The sequence below is a fragment of the Brachyhypopomus gauderio genome, unplaced genomic scaffold, assembly GCF_052324685.1.
Source record: "Brachyhypopomus gauderio isolate BG-103 unplaced genomic scaffold, BGAUD_0.2 sc50, whole genome shotgun sequence".
Lineage (NCBI taxonomy): Eukaryota > Metazoa > Chordata > Actinopteri > Gymnotiformes > Hypopomidae > Brachyhypopomus > Brachyhypopomus gauderio.
The window spans coordinates 95,001-108,050 of NW_027506875.1; the positions used below are offsets into that span (position 1 = coordinate 95,001).

Here is a 13,050-nt window from a genome sequence, read left to right on the forward strand (position 1 = left end):
TCAATATCCTTTCTCCCTCACTCTCACTCTCTCTCACACACACACACAGTCAATATCCTCCCTCTCTCTCTCTCACACACACAGTCAATATCCTCTTTCTCTCTCTCTCTCTCTCTCTCTCTCTCTCTCTCACACACACACAGTCAATATCCTCTTTCTCTCTCTCTCTCTCTCTCTCTCACACACACACAGTCAATATCCTCTCTCTCTCCCTCTGTCTCTCTCTCTCTCTCACACACAGTCAATAACCTCTCTCTCACATAAATACACACACACACACACACACACACACACACACACACACACACACACACACACACACACACACACAGAGTCAATATCCTCTCTCTCTCTCTCTCTCTCTCTCTCTCACACACACACACACACACACACACACACACACACATACACAGTCATTACCTTTTTCCTCTGAGACAAACTGTTACTGTATTTATTAGATTCACATACAAACACTTTCTTGTTTGTTCTCTTTACAAACACACACCATATGTCCAGGGTTGGACTGGGACAAAAAAATCGGCCCTGTTATTTTTAATTTAGACCGGCCCTTCATAATTAGCGGAGGACAACTGACTTGTAATTTATGTATGTGGGGTACAACGTGGAAAAAAAAGATTACTGGTTAAAGTCATTGGATTCAGTCTTAGTATTATTATATCACAATCACTTTTATGATTTTATTGAAATCATCTCTAATATGTATTTTGTGAATTTCTCCGATATAACAGCTCAATTCTAATTCTTCAGGTTAAAGGTGCTCCCTCCTTTAATTAAACAGCTATAACATGTATTTGTGTCACGGTACGGCAGGCCCCCTACTGGTCGCCCCCGTATACAGCGGCAGTTGTCCTGTTGTTGTGGGCGTTGTGTTCGTCCCTCAGGAGGGCGGAGCCCGTGATCCGTCTCACCTGAGGGTCGTTTGTTTGCCTATATATGTCTTGTCTTTGTACCAGTTGACCGCTGGTCATTATATCCTTCATTTGGATCAGTTCACGGGTTTTTGGTTTGCGCACTTTTCTATTAAACCATCCTTTTACCCTGAGACTTGGCGTGATCGCTTCCATTGTGTTTCGCTCACCCTGCCCGTCACAAAATGACCAGCCGCTTTTGGAAGCCGCCAGTCTCCTTTTCTTTCTCCTTCGTTCGTGGTCATGTCTTGTGGTAAGTGTTTGTCTGCGCAGTGTTTTGTGAAGAGTTCCGCCGTGCTTTTGTGTTGTGTTTGTGGCACGGCGAGGACCAGGGCACTCTGCCCTGGGAAAACTCTTCGTGTTTGTTGTCTGTTTGTTTGAAGAGCTCTGCCGTGCTTGTGTTGTGTGTGTGGCACGGCGAGGACCAGGGCAGTCTCCCTGGGAAACCTCTTCGTGTTGTGTGGTGTTAGTGTATACATATGAACAGGCGTCTGGATCAGTGTGCGTGCTCGTGGTGTTAAATGTTTAATGTTTTATGTGTGACGCTGATGCCGCTCCTCACTGTCGCCTCGCTCCCCGTTTTTTCTTGTGTTTCATGTGGGGAGCGACTGCGAACACGAGCAGCGCGTCACTTTTGTGTCTGAACCGAGCGCGCATGTGTGGGTCTCGTCCGTTCGTTGTTTGTACACCGTTTTGTTTGTCTAGTCTTTGCGTGTTTTTTGTCCTAGCGTGCTTGTGAAATGTTGCGTGTAATTCCACGCATGCTCCTCCCCTAAATGTGTGTTTGAGGGGGGACCGGCTGTGGTCCCGTGGGGCGTCGCTCCCGAGGGAGGCCCTGACCAGAAACATGGGGGGTTCTCCTGAGCTAGAATGGAGACCCCTTCCCCATGGTAGGGAGATCAGGGTATGTGCGCGTTTGAGTTGTGTGTTTGTGTTTGTGTGGGTGTGTGTGTTTGTGTTTTCTGTGCAGGTGCTTCTCCCTGGCGGTGGATCGTAGTTGTGGGGTGACCGGAGCCCGGTCTTAAAGAGCCCCTCCCTAGATGGCTGGGGGAGCAAGGCGACAGTGACGAGCGGTATCCGCGTCACACACCAAACATTTAACGTGAAACACAAACGACCAACGCACACTGATTCACATACCCGCTGCCACGCACACACTTCACACCACACAACAAGAGCTTTCCCAGGGAAGACGCCCTGGTCCTCGCCGTGCCACACAACACAAAAGCACCGCGGAACTCTTGAAACAAACAAACGACAAACACGAAGAGTTTTCCCAGGGAAGACAGCCCTGGTCTTCGCCGTGCCACACACACAACACAAAAGCACCGCGGAACTCTTCATAAAACACCACGCAGACAAACACTTACCACGAGACATGATCACGAACGAAGGAGAAGGAAAAGGAGACTGGCGGCTTCCGAAAGCGGCTGGTTATTCTGTGACGGGTAGGGTGAGCGAAATAAAAAGGAAGCGATCACGCCAATTCTCAGGGAAAATGTATGGTTTAATAACAAAGTGCGCAAACCAAAAACCCGTGACTCGATCCAAATTAAGGATATAATAACCAGCGGTCAACTGGTACAAGGACAAGACATATATAGACATACAAACGACCCTCAGGTGAGACGGATCATGTGCTCCGCCCACCTGAGGGACGCACACAACGCAACAAATACTGGACAGCTGCCGCTGTACATGGGGGCGACCAGTAGGGGGCCCGCCGTATCGTGACACTTTCAACAAATCAAATCAAATCAAATCAAATATATTTGTATAGCACTTTTCACAACACATGTTGTCACAAAGCGCTTTACAGGATTTACAAGGTTAACAATCATACGGGTCCAGATCCCTAGTGAGCAAGCCAAAGGCGACAGTGGCGAGGAAAAACTCCCTATGATGGTGGGGATTAGGAAGAAACCTCGGGAGAACCAAGACTCAAAAGGGAACCCATCCTCCATTGGGCGGCCCGTTAACACACAAATACACAAAAACAAATTATACAGACGAATACACAAGTCACAAACAAATCACACAATCAGGCTAAGTATAAGGTAACTAGAATGAAAGTTCTGGGTGTTGATATTGTCAATGTAAATGTCTTGTGATGAACGCCAGCAAACACACCTTTAACCTAAATATCTAAAATGCCATGATAGCCTAAAATGCTGTTCATCCAACACTTCTCAGTCTTGACCATTTGATATTTTATCAGAGTAAGGGCGCGTGGCTGCCAGATTTTGGGAAGTATGCAAATACCAATTAATATTGATACTAATCAATCGCCACTGCTCATCATTCTCATGTAATAAAGTCCATGTTATCCTAACGTTACTACCTGCTTACGTACTACACTTTCCCGCTCAGTCTGTCCCTCGGTTTCTCTTTCACAAGCCTGCATCTCTGGCTGCTGCTCTCCCTGTCTGCTGCTGCTGTCTTCACCTACAGAGGACGCGGAGGCTACAGCAGCGAACATGTCTGTGATTTTTACACATTTTGTAGCACACCATTCAAAAGTTTGGGGTTACCTAGACAATTTTGTGTTTTCCCTGAAATCTCATACTTCTCATATTTATCAAATGAGTTGCAAAATGAATAGAAATATAGTCCAGACATTGACAAGGTAGAAATAATGTTTTTTTTTTATTTGAAATAATTTTCTACTTTAAACTTTGCTTTCGTCAAAGAATGCTCCCTTACACGGACGTAATTTGGGGGTGGGACAGGGGGGACATGTCCCCCCCACTTTTTCAAAAGCCGGTTTTGGTCCTCCCCAGTTTTTACAGTTAAAACCAAATATTTAAATAGCGACAAAGCCATGTCCCCTCCACTTTTTACCGGTTAAAAAACTAATATTTAAATAGCGACGAATCTAGCGCTAGGACCATGCAGAAAACGACCGCTCCGAGCTCTGCTCCGGTAACACTTTACGTTCTCGTTCGAGACCCCCCCGTCAACAAAATTTGTGTCCCCCCCACCTATGAAATCAAAATTACGTCCATGCTCCCTTAGCAGCAATTACAGCATTGCAGACCTTTGGCATTCTAGCTGTTAATTTGCTGATGTAATCTGGAGAAATTTCACCCCATGCTTCCAGAAGCCACTCCCACAAGTTTGATTGGGTTAATGGGCACTTTTTTCGTACCATACGGTCAAGCTGCTCCCACAACAGGTCAATGGGGTTGAGATCTGGTGACTGCGCTGGCCACTTCATTACCTATAAAACACCAGCTGCCTGCTTCTTCTCTAAATAGTTTGTGCATAATTTGGAGGTGTGCTTTGGGTCATTGTCCTGTTGCAGGATGAAATTGGCTCCAATCAAGCGCTGTCCACAGGGTATGGCATGGTGTTGCAAAATGGAGTGATAGCCTTCCTTATTCAAAATCCCTTTTACCTTGTTCAAATCTCCCACTTTACCAGCACCAAAGCAACCCCAGACCATCACATTACCTCCACCATGTTTGACAGATGATGTCAGGCACTCTTCCAGCATCTTTTCAGTTGTTCTGTGTCTCACAAATGTTCGTCTGTGTGATCCAAACACCTCAAACTTTGATTCATCTGTCCATAACACTTTTTTCCAATCTTCCTCTGTCCAATGTCTGTGTTCTTTTGCCCATATTAATCTTTTTCTTTTATTAGCCAGTCTCAGATATGGCTTTTTCTTTGCCACTCTGCCCTGAAGGCCAGCATCCCAGAGTCGCCTCTTCAAAGTAGACATTGACACTGGCGTTTTGCGGGTACTATTTAATTAAGCTGCCAGTTGAGGACCTGTGAGGCGTCGATTTCTCAAACTGGAGACTCTAATGTACTTGTCTTCTTGCTCAGTTGTGCAGCGGGGCCTTCCACTTCTCCTTCTACTCTGGTTAGAGCCTGTCTGTGCTCTCCTCTGAAGGGAGTAGTACACACCATTGTAGGAAATCTTCAGTTTCTTGGCAATGTATCGCATGGAATAGACTTCATTTCTCAGAACAAGAATAGACTGTCGAGTTTCAATTGAAAGTTGTTTTTTTCTGGCCATTTTGTTAGTTTAATCGAACCAACAATTGTAATGCTCCAGGTTCTCAACTAGCTCAAAGGAAGGTCAGTTTTATAGCTTCTCTAATCAGCAAAACTGTTTTCAGCTGTGCTAACCTACTTGCACAAGGGTTTTCAAGGGTTTTCTAAATATCCAATAGCCTCCTTACAGAGTTAGCAAACACAATGTACCATTAGAACACTGGAGTGATGGTTGTTGGAAATGGGTCTCCATACATCTATGTAGATATTGCATTAAAAACCAGATGTTTACATCTAGAATAGTCATTTACCACATTAATATTGTACAGAGTGTATTTTTGATGCATTTAATGTTAGCTAAATTGAAAAAAAAACTGCTTTTCTTTCAAAAATAAGAACATTTCTAAGTGACCCCAAACTTTTGAAAGGTAGTGTACATTGAGACTATTCAATGTCTTCACGCGTAACTTCTCCGCTCCCCCTTTCTGCCACTTCTGTTGCTCCATGCTGCCTCTCCTTTAACAACGGGCTCAACACTGAACGTAGCGAGAGTTACAGCGGACCACGCAGAGAAAGGGTGGGGCCACTTTAGTCCTATATCCTGATTGTTTCAGTCCACTGTCTATATTCAAGATGGACCAATGGGCCGCCCCCTCTAAATTGTGGGCCGGTCTCTTAGGAAAAAAAGGGAAGAAAAAGAAATCCATCGGCCCCTGAGGACTGTTGGCCCACCGTGCAAATGCCCTGTATGCCAGATTACCAGTCCAGCCCTGCATATGTCACTTCTGAATATACACACAGTGTCTGTGTTTGTGTTCACATGTGTTGATGTGTAAGTGTGAGGAGTTTTTCTCCTTCTCTCTACAGTCTGTCTAGGTGCAGTATTAGAGAGGAAGGCTGTGCTGCTCTGTGTTCAGCTCTGAGGTCAAACCCCTCATCACACCTGAGAGAGCTGAATCTGAACCACAATGAACCAGGAGACTCAGGAGTGAAGCAGCTCTCTGCTCTACTGGAGAATCCACACTGTACACTGGAGATACTAGAGTGAGTTACTGACTTGCTGACTCTTTATACACACACACACACACACACACACACACACACATACACACACACTCATACAGTCACAGGCATGAAAATGGGTCAGGGGTTAAAAAGGTGAGAAACCGGGGGGCGGGGCATGTGACGTCATGGGGATACGGCGACGGGGCGTTGACATGTGACGTCATGGGTATACTGCGGGGGGGGGGGGGGGGGGGGGGGGTTGGCTGCTGGTGTACGGGGATACAGCGACAGGTGATGCCAAATATTACGGAGCTCGTAAGGTGACGTCATGTAAAAAATATAATACCTTCCTTGGGCAGTCAGTTTGCGAACATCCCTGGGATCTGCTTGCTTTGCTGTGAAAAAATAAACTTTGTTGCCGCGTGTGAAAGGCGACGTTAGTATCTCGTTCCCACGCGTTAATAAGTCGTGGCCACGCGTTATTTATTTATTTTTTACATGATGTCACCTTACGGGCTCCGTAAAATATAGTAAAATCCATAAAAAATTTTTTTTTGACTGTCATGTCAATGGATTCAAACGCAATCCGTAAACGCAAGAAGCCGCTTTCGCCATTCCGGATGGCTCAGTCAAAACCATTACGTCTTAATGAACCAATACATACATCAGCGGCGAAAATTATTGTAAAAATACCAGGTTTACGTGTTTTTATTTTCTAACATGAGCTAAAGCACAGGGTAGACTCAAACGACAAGAGTTTACAACTTCATCTTCAACCTATTCAGCCCTGGTGCGAACGTGATCCTCACACGTCCCTGGATTCACCAGTTACAACTACAGACACACTAGCAAAAAAATCTTGTTTCTTATTTTATGTCACCGTTAACTACACGGAGTTGACGCGAACTTAAATAGGTAGATAGATGGGCCTATTATCACAAGAGCTTGTGGTTAGATCTGACAGTGTTCAACGCTGTAGCGAACGGCAGTAACTTTGTTTTACCGCAAAATATGAAAACGATTGAAACCATTAATGACCCAATTAAATCCACCCAATTAAAAATGTACGATCTGGTAAATGTAGTGGTAAATGTACGATGTGGTAAATGTAGTGGTAAATGTACGATGTGGTAAATGTAGTGGTAAATGTACGATCTGGTAAATGTAGTGGTAAATGTACGATCTGGTAAATGTAGTGGTAAATGTACGCTCTTCTGACTTGTCCGCGGTGTAGCACTAGGTCCTGCTTCTCGTCCCGCTTAGCAGTAAATGAATAACATGAATGAAGAACGTTCGTATGATTGAAACGCTATTTGGCCTCTATGAAGGTTCTGGGCGGAAACTGCTGGCCACTGTCATTGAAATAGCCAATTTCGGAAGTGCTCTGTTTGCTAATTAAGTCAATATGATAATTAAAATATAATCTCCCGACCCACCCCCCCCCCCCCCCCCCCCAAACAAAAAACTCATCGGATCTACACGATTCACGTAGGTCACCCTTTTCAACTTCAAAACGGCGAATTTCGCCGAAAGGTGACAGATTTTCATGCCTGCAGTCAATATCCTCTCTCTCGCTCTCTCTCTCTCTCTCAATCTCTCTCTCTCTCTTATACAGACACACAGTCAATATCCTTCCCCCTCTCTCTCTCTATCTCACAAACACACAGTGAATATTCTCTCTCTGTCTTTCTCTCTCTCACACACACAGTCAATATCTTCTCCCTCTCTCTGTCACACACTCACATACATAGTCAATATCCTCTCTCTCTCTCTCTCTCTCTCTCTCTCTCTCTCACACACACACACACACACACACACACACACACACACACACACACAGTCAATATTAGGGATGCACCGAAAATTCGGCCACCGAAAATTTTCGGCCGAAATGGCTTAAATTTGCATTTTCGGTTTTCGGCCGAAATACTTTCATCACCGAAACAACACGGCCGAAACAATGTGCTGTGATGACGCAAGCAAAAATCGCCTGCACGTGTTTATTTGGATAAAGCTAGCAAAAAAGTTTTCCAGTGATGGCGCCGAGGCAAAGGACATTACACCAAAAATTATGGAACTCGTTGCCTTAGACCAGGGGTCGGCAACCCAAAATGTTGAAAGAGCCATATTGGACCAAAAAAACAAAAAACAAATGTGTCTGGAGCCGCAAAAATTAAAAGCCTTATATAAGCCTTATAATGAAGGCAACACATGCTGTATGTATCTATATTAGCCTACCATCAAAATGAATAAGTTAGCTACAAATACGTAATGAGCATTCATGATTAAATGTTTATTCTCCCTGCAGTATGTTCTGTAGAGAACGACGCACCACGTGACTGCTCTGTTGTAGGATGCCGCCTCAAGTTTAACTTCATTGCAATATTAATGAATTATGTTTCATTGATTTGATGAAATTAAAGAAATTCAATAAATCAGGGTTGCCAACTTTTCAAGATCACTTGGAGTGAGATTTGAACCTGGAGGGGGTGGCGAACATAAATTGTTACCGAGCGGGGTGTATAATGGACACAAATTAAGTATTATATCGCGATCGATCGATATCCAGTGGTTGGCGCCAGAGCGAACTAGTAACTCAATGAATCGTAGATGTGGATCAGAGGTAAATAAACTACATAGGTAAATAAACTAACGAGAAATCGGTTGTGTGGCGTGTGAGCGTGTGAAGACGGTCAAATGCGTGTGTCTCACGCTCAATACGTGAGAGTTGCCAACCCTGATAAATAAATCTGATTTTTGATGTCATTTTTATTTTTACGATTCGACAAAACAACAAAATGGAACGTGCATAACATGCCCCTTAGGCTATTTGGGCACTAAACAACCCGTTTAATGTGACTTCTGTTTTCACTGGTCAGCTTCTCAACATCGGGCATGTAAGATGTAACTTTAATCTTGACGCAGGACTGCAAACTCTCATCTGTGAGGCGGGTGCGATATTTTGATTTGATGTAGTTCATGTTTGAAAATATCTGTTCGCACAGGTATGTTGATCCAAAGATGGATAATACCCCAAATGCATGTCTTCATGTTCCTATAATTGTCAGGAAGAGCATTCATGTGTCATAGACAAGTTTCTCGGGTGTTGGGAGGCTTTCAATTTCGCTCCATTTGTGGCTTTGGCCAAGTTGAGCTTTCTGGCGAGTGACGTCTTCAAGCTCGCCGCCGGTGTGTTTACAAGAGCCACCTGCCTCATCTCGCCCTGCTAATAGAAACGTGCGTCGCAGGCTACGACACAAATCTTCGTTGAAATTTAGTTTCATTTATTCTACACATTCTTACAGCATTGGAAAACGTTAGGAATGTTGGTGTCATGTTTGTCTCCTACAAAAACTATATTAAAACAAAAAATATATTTCTCTCCCTCATCTTTTTACATTTTCAAACATTTTTGAAAAAGCTCCAGGGAGCCGCTAGGGCAGCGCCAAAGAGCCGCATGCGGCTCTAGAGCCGCGGGTTGCCGACCCCTGCCTTAGACGATCAGCCGTTCTCTGTCGTAGGGATTTCGTAGGCTAATAAAGCACATTGAGCCCCGTTATGTTTTGCCGAGCAGACGACATTTCTCAGAAGTGTGTTTACCTGAGCTATTTAATGTTGTTGCAACTCACGTCACGTTTTTATGAGAGAATTTATATTTATCTTTCAGGCCAGTCAGTTATAATTAAATTTAACTCGTATAAAATACATATATTTATCCTCTCGGATAAAAACGGTCTGCAAGCGAGTTAAATTTAATTAGTGGTCGGCCGTTGTCAGCGGTATCGCCGTTAACGGCCCACCACTAATTTTACTTTATAATATGCATTACTGTAATGTCAGTGCTAAATAAATATTTTCAAATCAAATTTTGTAGTTGATTTATTCTTTGAATAGCAATGCCTTGATTTTAGTGAGGTTAGCCATAAATCCAATGTTACTAATAATTGGCATAATGTATTTCGCTGTTTCGGTTTTCGGCTTTCGGCCTTGGTTTCCTCATTTTCGGTTTTCGCTTTCGGCTAAGAATTTTCATTTCGGTGCATCCCTAGTCAATATCCTCTCTCTCTCTCTCTCTCTCTCTTACACACACACACACACACACACACACACACACACACACACACACACACACACACACACACACACACACACACACACACACACACACACACACAGTCAGTATCCCCCTTTTTCCTCTGAGACACAAACTATTACTGTATTTATTACATTCACATACAAACACATTCTTGCTTGTTCTCTCTACAAACACACACCATATGTCACTTCTGAATACACACAGAGTGTCTGTGTTTGTGTTCACGTGTGTGTTGATGTGTAAGTGTGAGGAGTTTTTCTCCTTCTCTCTACAGTCTGTCTATGTGCAGTATCAGAGAGGTAGGCTGTGCTGCTCTGTGTTCAGCTCTGAGGTCAAACCCCTCACACCTGACAGAGCTGAATCTGACCAACAATAAACCTGGAGACTCAGGAGAGAATCAGCTCTCTGCTCTACTGGAGGATCCACACTGTACACTGGAGAAACTAGAGTGAGTTACTGGCTTACTGGCTCTTTATACACACACACACACACACACACACACACACACACACACACACACACACACACACACACACACACACACACCAGAGTTGTATAGTAATGAAGTAAAACTACTTCACTACTGTACTTAAGTACTAAAATGCTGTATCTGTACTTTACTGGAGTATTATTTTTTTCTCCTACTTCCACTTTTACTTCACTACATATTTTCCATCAGTTTAATACTTTTACTCCGATACATTTTTTACGTGCTGTATAGTTACTCGTTACAATTATAAACGTGTTAGCTGGCGCTGTCAACGGGTCAAGCGATCAGGCTGTCTTATGAGAAAACTGTGCATGCTCCGGTCGCGTCTCGTTTACTCTGCTGCTGCCTTCACTGAACACTTGAGCTTCGTAATCTAGGTTCACTTGACACGTCGTGACTGCCGCAAGGGTCTGCGCAGCAAAAATTACGCAATCGCGGAGGCTCCGCCCATGCGCGTTGGCCATGCGCGCGGTCGCGTTGCGAGGTCGTGCACCTCTCGATTTTTGTGCGTGCGAAGTTACAAGGTGGAATTCACGCACTTGTACGGCACTTTGAAGGTCAATTTTCAGTATTTTCCAGCAACTTCAGCTTCATTTACGTATTTATACAAATACACTGTGATGAGGTCAGAGACTTGACCCATCACCTGGATTGCACTTTAGAGTATGTACACATGCATGTAGATGGAATAACTCACCAGATGTCCTGTCCTCAGGGGGGGAGGGCCGTCTTCTAGGGCTTCCCTGGTGTTGCCGGTAGAGCCCACGGTCGGCAGTAGAAGGGGGGAGACGGGTCCTACTGACCCTGTAGGAGGAGGACAGGGAAAGACAGGAGGTCATAACAGAATGTGGTGTTTAACAAATAATGTCATACTATCATGTTCATAGTATCATAGGTGTTCCAACAGGCGACGAATGTGGTCCCGCTCCAAGATGTTGGTAGAGGCTAACAAGGTTGGGGGGCGGGGCTACTCGTTTAAAAGCCGAACAGGAGATCTTTCGAGGACTTCCCGTGGGGGTACCGAGTGTGCCCCGACATATTGCCAGAACTTTTATTGCACAGAATTTTACTGATGTTTTATCTGATCCATGGGGTTACGTACACGTGTGTTACACTAATTAAAAATCTTGGGTGAAGTCTGCTTCGGAGTCAAGCCTGATCTTTTCGGGGAGAACCCTGGTCTCTCAGAGTATATACCGTCGTGGAGTCATGTCTACCTCAAGGCACAGCCCCACAAATGGTGGCAACGGTGGGATATACTCGAAATTATTCCAAATAATTCGCTTTTTATCTCATTATAAGAGATGGTACCGTGTTTGGTATTAGCAGAAGAGCAGCATAAGTGCTGCATAATAAGCTTGTTGGCATTTTAATGTACATACTGTATATTGGCACCTTCAACATCGAGTGATCGTGGCGGTGAGGGTGAGGAAGGAGACCACCCTGGCCCTACCTAGAGACAGTGTTTGCGTTTGCCGGAGTGAAAGTAAATTCCTTTAGGATGGAGTGCCATCTCTACCTCCCTAAAGAGGGTGAAATATTGGCCTTCAAAAATTCACCTTCGAACTTGAAGAAACACATCAATGTAAGTTATAAATATAACGCACAGAAGACACACCAGCTATAGCTGTCAGTAAGTGCTAGTTAGGTTAGATATCTTAGCTAACTAACCTAATTATGTTCATGACGTGCTGCAGTATTCACTTAACATTAGCTGGCAATCATAAAGGCGATGTCACGCCGAGTTGTGTTTTTAGCAACAGTAAGCCGTGTCTCTTTTCATGCTGACTAATCATGTGTCCATTTTTATAGTGTAGTGTTTTTATAGGGTAAGGGCATTTATTGAGGGTAAACGCAGGGCAGTAGGCTCACCCTTAGAATCAGACGGACGGATTTTACGTCCAAAATACACCTCGTTTTCTCAGATAAATTAAGGCGAACTTGTACTTCTGCGTCAAACCTACGACATAGCGGGACATAGGTTATCTGTTTTTTTGTGTACGAAGTGTTAAGCCCAGTCTTTTAAGTTGCTACTTGTTTGTACATACAGAACACTTTTATTTGTGGTCTTTGACATCTTTGATTTGTAAGTGATATATAAAAACAATTGATAATCAAACTTTGATGGCTTTCTTTAATTAATTCAAAACACAATACTTGTACTTTTTACTTTCAGTACTTGAGTAATACATTTTAGAATAAACTACTTGCAATACTTGAGTACAAAAAATGCTGAATACTTCTGTACTTCCACTTAAGTAAAGTTTTTAAAGAACACTTCAACTTCTACTCAAGTCAATTATTTGATAGAGTACTTGTACTTTTACTCAAGTATGGGTCTCTAATACTTTATACAACAGTGACACACACACACACACACACACACACACACACACACACACACACCCACACACAGTCAATATCTTCTCTCTGTCTTTCACTGTCTCTCTCTCACACACACAGTCAATATCCTCTCTCTCTCTCAAACACACACACACACACACACACACCCCATCACTACATGTCTG

General features: G+C 43.8%; 1 protein-coding gene across 7 annotated transcripts in view; it reads left to right on the forward strand.

Moving 5' to 3' along the window:
• Positions 1 to 13,050, forward strand: part of LOC143487826 (NACHT, LRR and PYD domains-containing protein 3-like) — a 74,665-nt gene that overhangs the window by 24,395 nt on the left and 37,220 nt on the right. For all 7 annotated transcript variants that reach the window (XM_076987038.1, XM_076987043.1, XM_076987036.1 and 4 more), the window contains 2 exons: positions 5,799 to 5,975; positions 10,307 to 10,480. In XM_076987038.1, the coding sequence (XP_076843153.1) occupies positions 5,799 to 5,975; positions 10,307 to 10,480 (351 nt within the window). The remainder of the gene's footprint in view (positions 1 to 5,798; positions 5,976 to 10,306; positions 10,481 to 13,050) is intronic.